Consider the following 12,254-nt stretch of genomic DNA (forward strand, 5'->3'; position numbering starts at 1 on the left):
TTTTTTTTTTTTTTTTTTTTTTTTTTGCGGAGGATACAAAAAATTCAAATTGCACAGGAAAACTTCTAGAAAAATAGATGCGCAGAATCGTAAATACTTGTGTTCCTACTATGAAGGCCTCAATTTTCTGCATGGATATCCGTGGAAATTGGCTCATATTTTCGTAAACGCGGTAACGGATTTCTGGGCCTAATAATTTACGTGGAGAATATTTTACAGTCTTACACATCCTCATTTCGTGTTTCTGAGCATGGGCCAAGGGGACGAATCCCTTATAGAGAATCTCTGAGACGGCGAAATTTTTGAGACGGGAAAATGATTCATTTATAGGCCCTAAACCCTCGATTTTTCACTCCAGTTTTACAAGAATTGGACTTTATATGCACATTATCTCCATTACTTAGAAGTGAATGATTTTCAAATCAATTTAACAACTTTAAAACTACCTTTGCGTAGTCCGCGGTGGCTGGGGGTCCGATGACATATGAAAACTTGTTCTTCTTTGTTTTTATGGCGATTCATACTTAGGAGCATAAGTAATGAAAAAGTACTTATATTCAATTGGTTTGAATATGTTGATATACTGTACTGTTGCCAGTATGTTTGTTAAAAACATAATTTTCATATATGGGTTATTCCATCAAGTTGGGCCACAAAGTGTGACATTGGCCTTAACATTTAAAGTTGCTTTATAAGTGATGGTATTTTCAGAAAGTTAAAGTTTGCTTTTTTTAAATATATTTTTGTCTGTTTTGATTGAATTGTAGTAAAACCTGTAGGCCTATATTTCTATAATAGTGAACACAATCTAATTAAAGTACAATATTTAATTGAACAGGTTATTTATTTACTGTAATAACAAAATTAAATACTAAATTTCATTAATAGAGTACATATAAAATATTTACGTTTACTTAATTTCTGGTATTTTTGATACTAAAATATTAGACAAATACTATGAAGATAATAAACATTATTTAATGTATTAAAACTTTACTACAAATTTTACATTTGAATTTCCATTTCATATGGTGCACGGTTTGTGATGGGGTATGCTATGTCGGGGAGACAGGTTGCTCCTTTAGAAACATGTGTAATAATCATAAGTCATCAATTAAAAACAAATATAATTTACCGATTGCTAAACATTTTAATAAAATCACTATAATATTAACTGCATACAATTCATTTTAGTAATGAAAGGCGTTGTGCAAAGACTTAAATTTAAAACACACAAGTCAGGTGCTAATAAAGACCTTGGATTCATATTCATGACTTCACTTTCGCTAATAAGTAAATATGTTTTTATCCATCTAGTCTATACTCTATTTATTATATAATATCTGGATAAAGTGACTTTTTCCAATAACTCACTTCATTATATCGTTATATTTTACAGTATTATATAATGTACATGTCATATTTCATATCATATTTTATATAATCTTTTATTCCTTCATGCCATTTTTGTTATGCGTCTACTTGCCCTTTTATTATTATCGCCTTATTATTATCATTATTATTATTATTATTTGACTACAAGTCAAAGTATCGTAGCAGTTTATTGTGTCTGCGTCTTCTTATATATATATGTATATATACTGTCTCTTATACACATCTAGATGTGTATAAGAGACAGGATTTATTTATAATTTAACAGTGTTAACGGCTAAATTTATGTTAAGTGAAAATAACATTTTTTGCAGTATATAAAAACACAGACTGCAGTTCTTTTTGTATATTTTTAAAATAAAATAATATTTCTAAAATCTTTAATACTACTATAGGTGGACTGTTCCATAAACAAACCCCTTTATTTGTCAAGCACATTGATTTTAGTGTTGTTCTCCTATAGTTAATATTAAAATTAAAATGTTCCCGCTGTCGTGTAGCATAATTATGCTTTTGCCTAATTGCTTAAAATATCCCTGAATAATTGGTGGAATTAATTCCTTATGTGCTTTATACATTGCAAGAGAAATGTTCAGTTCAATAAGATCGAAAATATTGAAAGTTTAAAATGAGTAAAAATAGGTTTGGTGTGGCTTAAAAAATCTGCTTTTGCAACTGTTCTAAGGACTTGTATTCATAGGTAAAAATGTGTACCATGAAATATTAGTTTCTAACTTCCTGACATCCCATAGGTCTAGTGCATAAGATAACGTGACTGCGGTTAGTGTTAGGCCCTGTGCCCAGAGTCGGCCTTCTTAGTTAAAACTCGCAGCGGAACCTTGACCAAGGGCAGGCATATCTATGTAGAGTAGAAGAAATACAGTAGATTGAGCACCCGTTCTGGCGCCGCAACGAGTTTATTTGGTTTCTGAACCACTCCCAAGGACATTTTTATGACCTATTTTTCAGAATAAGTTACTTAGCACCTAACGAATGAGTACTTACCAGGGACGAAATTATGTGCTCCAAACAAACATACTGAAGATACGGCGTTTACATTACTGAAATAATCTACTTTAACTCCAGGTGCTGCAAAGTCTTTTCTTCCACTTCATAAACAAAGGCGTTAGCGTACAAGTTCATGCATATGTATGAATATTTAGTAATTCATTATAAAGAAAATTTAAGAATCAGTTAAAATATTTGAACATCAGAAAAATACAAAAAAAAAAAGAAAAATTAATCAAAAATAAAATTATATCCAATATGAAAAAAAGAGGGGAATCTCACCGTGTCATGTTTACTATTGATAAATAAGTTTGATGTCTTATGGAAATTGGGCTATTTGTGAAACGTTTCGTTTTATAAGTTGGGTGATATTATTCTTATTACGAAGATTTCTATCGTGATTTTCTGGGGCGGATGCACGATTTGGCGGTAGGCGTTGCGTCCACCTAAGCCCTCACCAGGGTTGGGCCTGAGGGCAGAAAATATTGAGAATACAGGCGCGGATCCAGAGTTCAGCTCGGTTTCCATAAAATCGCTCATCCTATCGGCGACAGTTGTCTATGAACCGCACATGGGGACCCTGATTGGGCGGGGTCATGCGAAGAGAAAACGTAATGTTTGTTTTGGAAGACAAATTGTAGACGTGGGGTGGGCGGGGCAGCGGTGGTGCCAAAAAATTTCCGACAAGGGGTCCAATATGTCCGACGGAGGGGTCCGAGTCAAAGGTTCGACAAAGCCTCGGTCGACGGCCCAGAATAAAAACTCCTTTGTAGGGTTCACGGGGAGAGTTTTTTATGGCTTAGTATGGTCCAAAATGTGCTTTTAGACCACAATAATAGGGATTGGCAGTCAAACAACGTTATTTAGATAGGAAAATTGTTTTTTAAATCTTTGGTCCGACGACTTAGTCGTGCGTCGGGCGACAGGGGGCACTCACAGATTTCCAAGACATCATGATTATGGCACCTCTAGATGGCTAGAAATGGCACTCACAGATTTCCAAGACATCATGATTATGGCACCTCTAGATGGCTAGAAATGGCACTCACAGATTTCCAAGACATCATGATTATGGCACCGCTAGATGGCTAGAAATGGCACTCACAGATTTTCAAGACATCTAGATAAGCTTCTGACTTGACCACATGACCAGATGAATGAAAATACTCAAACTATGTGCCACCAAATCGTAACCAGCCTTCACAATGCCCTCACGGTGTCACCGGGGAAGCAACTGCCAAAAAACTATTGTTGGCAGCAAAGGGACGCTACCAATAAACAATCAACAAATTACCGGGTTTCTGGGTTGACTTGCAAGGTACTACATGGCTTAACTAGTTTTTAATTATGGGTTAATTGGTAAAAACCGCACACAAATCATACGACGTCACTGACAACGCCGGGGACGGCAACTCGATTTTGAGAATTATTTTCCGAATAAAGTTATACTAAATAACTTATAATGACAAACTATTGTATTCAGTTGTCTTTGTTGGTCATTCATCTGTCATTTTATCTATTTTTTCGGTGATATTACCATTCTCAATAATCTGTAAAACACCCACATAACAACGTCACGTCAGATCGATCAATGGGGACGCCGTGGTGACGCCGGTAGGGTCAATTTTCGTCGGAAGGTATCAATATGATAAACAGTTTCATTGGATTAAATTCTTGCTTATGTTAACCACAGCTGGCACTGTAAGTAATCGACGTGACAACGCACCCAAAACAACACCAGGGCCGGAGCACGTGGCATGGTTACCAACCGTCTCGCATCGTGCGGAACCCGCATTTCAAAGTGACTTGGATGAAACCCGCATTTTGCAGAAACACATGCGTGATCCTAAATTTGTCACGCATTTAACACAAGTCTATTCGTAATAACTAATATCACGAATTCAGGGGAAAATGTATTTAAAATTAAAAGAAATTGGTTTTATTAAAAATATAAAATGTTTGTGTAGGTATACATAGTTCGGGTGCTCAAATTAAACATAGGCCTACATTGAAACTCAAATTGTACGTGGATTTATTAATTATATTTTTGCTTGCGTGCCCGTATTATCAACAAACACTTCCTGAAATCGTTTTAAAACAGCTTAAAAATGCTCAGATCGTCAGAGCGGCGGGAGGCGTGGCCCCTTCCCCTTGGACCACCCCCTTCCCCTTGGACCACCCCCTCCCAGCCAACTGTCACTCACGCACTTCAAATCCCTCAGGTTGGTGGTAGGCCTAACTATGACGTGGTGACATTCGCAGAAAGAAAACCCAGAAAGCAATTAACTTATTTGATTGAGTGGTGAGAAAAGCTCTAGGGCTATTTTTAAATCTTTCTGTTCTAGGAATACCTGTTTCAAACTTTGTTGGAGTACGGAGACACATTAATAAAGTGTTGTTGGAGGTTTGAAACCAATGACAAAACCTGCGAACAATACTTGATTTCTGGGCAAATTTTCTGCTGAGACGACCTGCGGTCCAGAAGCTACTTCAACCCCAGCGCTGCCAGGGCGGGCGATTTTTTAATGTGCTATTGTGTTATTGTGTGGTATTTTCTTGGATCCATTGTTCAACTTTTTGGTGCCACCCAGTTCAATTCCAGTCTACTCTGCATGTGTTTCAACTGAAGGGATGTAATGCAAGTACAGTATAAGCATTTGATCTAACCTTGTTCAACATTATTTTCTTAGAGATTAATTTTTTTTTTCATATTCGGACATATGGGCCTAATAAATGAGATACAGATCTAACATTCTTTAAGCTCAAAACTGGGTTTGAAGTTGCATTCGTCAACCTGCTGTAGAGTTATTGTAGGTCCCAACAGAACACAACAAAAAACCGGAAATGGCGGGATCAAAAAATCATCCCAAAAATACTTATGGTACCTAAGAATCATGTTTGGATTTAACCATTTTCTTTGCGTTCAAATGTTTTAGTTTTCCCATATTTGGACACGTATGATCCAATTTAACATTATTTAATCTTCTTAAAACTAGTTTACACGTTGTATTTGTCAACCTGCAGAGTAACAAACTATTGATGTGATCCGTCTAGCAGAACAAAAAACAGCCGGAAATGGAGGGGGTAAAAATTATCCTTCATATCGTGAGCTATATAGGTGGCCTTCCCTCTGCGTTTTTGCAGAAATTCGCCAATTTTTCACCTAGTCATTTTCCTGTTGATTATTAAATTACCTAGGGAACATGAAAATACCGATTATGTTTAAACAATTGTTTAACATAATTTTCTCAGCGTTTAAAAGTTTAAATTTTCCCAGATTCGATTCATTGGCCTAATTTGGGTATCATGTAAGTTAACATTATTTAAGCCTAGTTTTCAAGTTGCATTTGTCATTACCTGTAGAATATTCGTGGGATCCATAGGTCCCAATTGAACACAAATCCATCTGAAAACCATCTTTTTTAAATCAAGATAGATAGTGCTTCTTTTGAGATAGTATATACTAGTTTTTTTATGATGAATATTCTTAAAACGTATCCTTAAAATCAATAACTTAATTGTATAATAGCTGCAAATTTGATAATCATCGTCATAGGCCTTACTAGTAGATTCATATGTCTCATTCATACTATTTTGACATTCATATAATAATATATTCCCCCGGAAAACAAAGATGTCTTAAGTTGCAAATAGATTTGGAAGAGGTTATGTTATTTGGAAGCTAGTTTACTTTTTGTTTTGTCGGGGTCAAATTGAGACAAGCTTCGCTTCTATTTTTTATCCTAATTACTTAATTTTAATGTTATCCACTATATTTATCATTTGATGTATTTGATTAATTAATTGAATAAATGTTAATTGAATTGAATTGAAGGCAGAAGTAAAGTGAAAGAACATTGATCGTAGGTTTTGGTACGGTATTTGGTGACAGAAAGAGGGTTTTGATAATAATTGTTGATAGCAAGAATTTCCTTAATTTATTATGCGACTTTTTTCTTATACATTTTACTGTGTGAACTTGTGATTACGTAATGAGTAAATACTACTGTATTGCTTTAATCATTTAATGTGAATTTTATTTGTCCTTTTTGTTTCTTGTTTAACTGTTTATTGTTTTTGTTTGTAAGCTCACAGGTTTGCAATCTGGGATTGATATGAGTCTGTTTTTATGCAAAAATAAATAAGTAAATAAATAAAAATAATGCCTGAGCTACCGGGGGGGGGGGGATTCGCACCTCAACCCATCGGAGCGTTGTACATGGACCCTCAATGGGCGGCGGACTTTTAACCACGGATTGACCCCATGAGCGTCAGTGTCTAAAGTAAAAGATGACAAGCTGGCTGTATTAACTTGACGATTGTTTCCAAAACAATGGATCAGTGACGATCACCATCTCTATTGAGAACCAACAGAAGTCATCTTTTATCATTCTCCTGATGACGGTCAGAGCAATCTCACCGAAACGTTAATACAGCTAACCAGTGGTTTTATCTACTGATGATGACATAGACAGAGGCAATTACAGTCATATAGTCAACTACTGATGTAAATTAAGACCATAACAATCGATAAAAATTATGCTAACACCACTGATAAAATAAAAGACAATATACTGTAATACTTTTCTCTTTTACTTTATTTTCCATTATATTCGCGATACAATCACTGCAAGAATTACAATTTACAGATAGTTATCTAATTTCGTTTCATTAAAACTAATACTGTATTTTTCCGAAGCAAATATATCTCCAAAACAGTAAATATAACCTATATTTTCATTTAAAATTAATAATCAAAAACAAACACTAATATTTAAAAAAGAATATTTAAAACAATGGAATGAATCGTTAGAAAAGTAAATAAATACAAACGTTACAAAATGTAAAAAAAAAACACACTTTTTCCTAGCTCTTCATGAAAGACACTTCTAATAAGTGAAAAAATTAACTGCTATGAACACTGAATACTCTTCTCATCCTAAACACCGCTGATATGGCATTCTCTATTCATTGACCTGTCTAAATAAATCCCAATACCCTACTTCATAACTCAAAAACATCAGTTCATTCTTTTCTTCTCTATAATACAACTCTCACTTTCATACACTTAAAATATGGAAAAAATAATTTGCTAAATAAGTAATAAAATAAATAATATTATTTCATCTTTGATTATTTTTTTTTATATAACTATCTCATAAAATGTATTTATTTTACTGACATCTTCAAAACAAAGAAAACAATTTAGTGACATATTGTTTAACAATATAATATAATAGCAAGATAATAATCCTCCCCTATGCAGTCAAGAAATCAAAATCACACAAGCTCTAGAGAACATTCAGCTAGCATGTCCATATTATTTAAATTACTGTATCTAACTACTAGTACAGAGTCTACATCATAACCAATCACAGAATGTAGAGCACAGGATGTTTAAATTTATAAAGGAAGAATCTTTTAAAATTTCTATTCTATCAATGTATACTCTTTTTGTAATGTTTTACACACAATTTTAACTTGTAAATATGTTGTAGTACAATACAGTAGTACAATAGAGTAGTGCTCCGTCTAAACTATGAATTGATATTGCTAGTGAGGTCTTCCGTAGCTATCGACATGCAAACTATATGAGCACTCAAACTACTACAACTTTAGTAGTACACACTACAATGGGGAAGTATAGAAACAAACTTGTAACTACGTTAATTTTCACACTGTTTACCAAGTACTAGTACTCAAGTTTAATATCCTAGAAAAGGCATACATATAATAACATTCCAACAAACGAATGCCTATATTTTACTATGTAGTATATATATATATACCAAAACCAGACAATCACAAATAAGTACTTGAAACTAGAACAATACTATTAATCATTATTCTCTTTAATGTAGTACAGAATTGCCATAAAATGTATTTAATAAATAAAACCCACTTGCTTTTAGCTATTTTACCTTAAAATATATATTAACCACCAACGCTTGCCAAACTGGTAGGCCTACCACTCCGTAAATTCCTATCCTAGTAAAAACAGATTCAGAAGAGTTTCTAAACTAGTACTTATTTTGCTGGTAAGTGTTTAGTGTTTTAATAAAATCAATTAATCCACCTCCATCTTGCTTGTGAAAGTAACATTTTGTTCTTAAAATAATCCTAAAATCACTTTACATTCAAATTACTGTATGAATAAGACAAAACAATGTACACGGTACTACCACAGGAATTTCAATAGCACCTTTATTCTAAGAGTACAGACTATTAGAAGGCTAAAAGTCAGACAAAAAGTTGCAGCAATAGTACATAGGCAGCAAAGCACTGCCAGCATGACCTCAAAGAGCATAGAACTGCAAGATATTTGATTGAGCTGATTTTCTATGCATGCAACGTTACGTTTAAAAACAGTACTACCATGAGAGATAGGGGGCACCCTATTAGAATTTGAATAGAGTTTGAATCTTGAATATGTGTTTTTTAGACACAGCACGCATTCGAAACGAACAGCTTTGCGCTTTTTTAAAGGACGCCCTCTAGTTCGTGGTAGTACTTTTGAGGGAGGATTGCATTCCAACGAAATACCAAGAGTTGGATTTTTTGACGAACTGTTCAATTAGCTACTGTCGCATGCAACCATCACACAAGCATGGTTGCAACTTGTGTTTGGCCAACATGCATGCACAGCTGCAAATACAGTAACAAATGCTACATGCAACCAACAATCAAGAGTGGTTGCAACCTGTTCTTAGCCAAATTTTCCCACCTCAGTTACAGCCACTAGCTACTGTAGCTCAAGTAACAGATTTTGCATGCAAAAAAACTTCATGTGTACAATATGTGATTGGCCAACATACTAGTTCTGCCACAGGTAATGGATGTTAGATGCAACCATCATATGGGGAAGTTTCAACGTACGTTTTACCAGTTATCAACAAACTGGTAGCCACCAGGTGATGATGTTCATAGCAAATGCAAAGCCTACTCATTCACGTCCGAGAAATCTTTGTACCAGTACTATGTAACTTGATGTATCATGGGAACCTCCAATTATAATTTAACATCTCAAACATTTGGTTATGATGAGTATTCATTCCTGTTCGTTGGTGATGATTTTGGCTTCGTAGTGTCAATGGGGATACCAACAACGGCTGCATCATCTTCTTCCTCATTATCACTTTCATCGCCGTCCTCATCTAAACTGAGGTCATCTTCATCAGCAGCAATGTCTCTAGCAGATGGGGTCGGAGTTGGAGGTGATAACGGAGTGTCTTCCAAACTGTAAATAATTGTATTTACAAATTGTCATTAAAATCACTGTTATTAGGAAACCATTCTATCTCACAATAACTGAAAAAAATAAATAAATTTTCTATGCTAGATGTAATAATCGTTAACATTTTGGTAGTGTTCTCGGTGTAAGGTGGTATATAAATGTAACTTATTATTTTTAGTATAATAATTATTACCTCCCCCAAGGAAGTTATACATTCACCCTGTTTGTCTGTTAGCAAGAAAGCAAAAACTAAGGAATTGATCATCATAAAATTTAGTGGAATGGTACATAATAACCTAAGAAAGAGATGATTAACTTTTGAGAAGAAAAGGATGAAGGACAGGGTCAAGATCAAGGAAATTTGATGTTTTACCCCCAAGCATAAAAGAAAATAATGGAATCGCCCATACACAGCCTGCGTATTGTTCGGTATTCAGGAACAGGGAGGAGGTATGCACTTTATGAAGTGTCTGCTCTAATTACTAATGTTCCTGCTATTATTGTGTATCAGTACACATTATGAGACTGACTTTAAAACATGTTAATATTTGACCTTAAATATTCTGTTATTTGAGAATACAAAAAGTAAAATTTCACCATATATTATGAGGCATGCCATCCCAAAACCACCATCAGTGACCAAAGAATTAAAATTCACTTTTTAATATATTCATATTCTCCACATTATAAGATTTAAAATGTCATTTACTGGAATTGACTTACTATTGCCAAAGTTATGAGTAAAGGTATTACAGTTTCTCTGTACGAAAGTATACTGCCACATTCTTAAGCTAATTACTCAGTTTAACATATAGAGTAACAACAGTACGCTGGTCTCAGTGGCGGCGCCAGCTAAGGGGGGGGGGCAGCAGGGGCTTAAGCCCCCCCCCCCCATTTGACAGAGCTCGTCGGGCAGTGGGAATAAAAAATTTATAAAAATAGGCCAACCGCCAGGCCAACACATGTCTGTCACAATCAGAGAGTGTCATTTCTAGCCACCCAGAGGTTCATATTCTTTAAAACATCTTATTTGGGAGGGGGAACACCCTCTCAAAATATATCCTAGAGCCACCACTGGCTGGTCTTGGGATGGCAAGCCTCAATAATGGTGGAATTTAAACCTATTGGATGGTCAAATTACAAAATATTATTAATAGTAGGTGGACACTTGTCACTACATACCTATCATCTTCTTTCTCTGATGAAGTGAGTATATATTGGTAGACTGGTTGAATGTGTGTTGTCTTTGATGTATGGTGCTGCTTCAGTTTCATCAGACTCTCACAAAACTTCTGTCCCATCTCTTCCAACATGGCAGTACTGATTTGGAGACCCTAATAATTGAAAAAAATATATATTTTGTGAGTTCAAGGTTTGTTTTTATACCATTCCAGACTGATGGTAAAAGGTTTTATCAATTACTTTTTACACCATAATATCAGGAAAAGAATATTTTTAAATTATTTTAATATAATATATATGACATACCAATGTTTTTAAATATACATGTAACAATGCTTGTGACTCTAATAAGTGTCTGGATTATCAAAGTATTTAAGAAAGACATTTTACAGTTCAAGGCCCTACTAATGATCCTTAGTAAATAAAATAAAAAAAATCAATGGAATGCAGGTAACCACAATAAACAACTAATGTCTACTGGGATCCAGGGGGAGGATGGGGGAGGGGCGAGCTGGCCCTGTGCCCCCCACTTTTAGAAAGAAAAAAAAGAAAGAAAAAGAAATTGTTGATTGCCCAAAACGTTTCAGAGGTTATTTCTGGGCATTTAGAAAACAAAAATTTCATCTGGACATGCCCCGGACCCCCTGGGGTAGTGTTGTGTCCCGATTGGGCCCTCCTATTGGACATCTTTGGATCTGCCATTGAAGATCTATGGCCTTTATCTGACACAATCTGTTGCAAATTATTAGATGGTTTGCACACCTTGTACGGGCCTTGATCACATCCACAGTATGTGCTTTCCATTGTGTAACTCCGAAGCACACCAATCTCACGCCAAACCACAACCCTGGCAGTCGACTCCTTACCCTTCTCTACAGTAAAGCTGCAACTGCTCAAGGAGAATGGGGGCGCCATTTGGCTCAGCATGCGCGGTAAAGTCTAGGAGATAAAATAACAATACACTTCACAATTTAGTAACTATAGTTTAGTATTTTTTTTAAATATTTTATAATAGTTTGGGTAAACAACACCAACAATAATAATACAAAATGATAATAAATATTTAAGTACATAAAAAAAGACACACAAAGTAATATAACAGTATCTGCCACAGCCGGGGAGAGACCAAATAGCCAACGCTAATAGTGAAGCTTTTCCCAGAGAGTATTGGCCTTTTAAGGTAAACATGTAAATGCATGATATAAAAATATGAATTCAAATAGCAATATATAAATAGAAATAATAAAAAATAACAATAACAAATATATGCAAATAAATATAAATATAGAAATTCAATACTTCAAAATTGGTACATGCTATATTTCTGACCTCAAAAAATTATGAAATATTTAAATTCCCTGCTAAATTTCCTAAGTTGTGAAATTTGAATAATTCAGATATGTTTAAAATGCCCAAGATATATATATATATATATATA

At 34.7% G+C, this 12,254-nt stretch overlaps 1 protein-coding gene and 1 long non-coding RNA gene across 6 annotated transcripts in view; both read right to left on the minus strand.

Moving 5' to 3' along the window:
* LOC117109634 overlaps window positions 1-2,495 on the minus strand; it is a 7,471-nt gene extending 4,976 nt beyond the window's left edge. The window contains exon 1 of the long non-coding RNA XR_004445566.1: window positions 2,398-2,495. This is a non-coding gene — a long non-coding RNA (uncharacterized LOC117109634). The remainder of the gene's footprint in view (window positions 1-2,397) is intronic.
* Window positions 2,496-7,614: 5,119 nt separating this feature from the next.
* The window catches only part of LOC117109963 (cytosolic carboxypeptidase 1-like), a 38,100-nt gene continuing 33,460 nt past the window's right edge, over window positions 7,615-12,254 (minus strand). For all 5 annotated transcript variants that reach the window (XM_033252495.1, XM_033252488.1, XM_033252504.1 and 2 more), the window contains 3 exons: window positions 11,579-11,755; window positions 10,817-10,968; window positions 7,615-9,637 (listed from right to left, as the gene is read on the minus strand). In XM_033252495.1, the coding sequence (XP_033108386.1) occupies window positions 9,436-9,637; window positions 10,817-10,968; window positions 11,579-11,755 (531 nt within the window). In that variant the 3' untranslated portion in view covers window positions 7,615-9,435. The remainder of the gene's footprint in view (window positions 9,638-10,816; window positions 10,969-11,578; window positions 11,756-12,254) is intronic.

Source organism: Anneissia japonica, unplaced genomic scaffold (assembly GCF_011630105.1).
Source record: "Anneissia japonica isolate Jap-2015-1 unplaced genomic scaffold, ASM1163010v1 scaffold1511_len2985839_cov193, whole genome shotgun sequence".
Taxonomy (NCBI): domain Eukaryota; kingdom Metazoa; phylum Echinodermata; class Crinoidea; order Comatulida; family Comatulidae; genus Anneissia; species Anneissia japonica.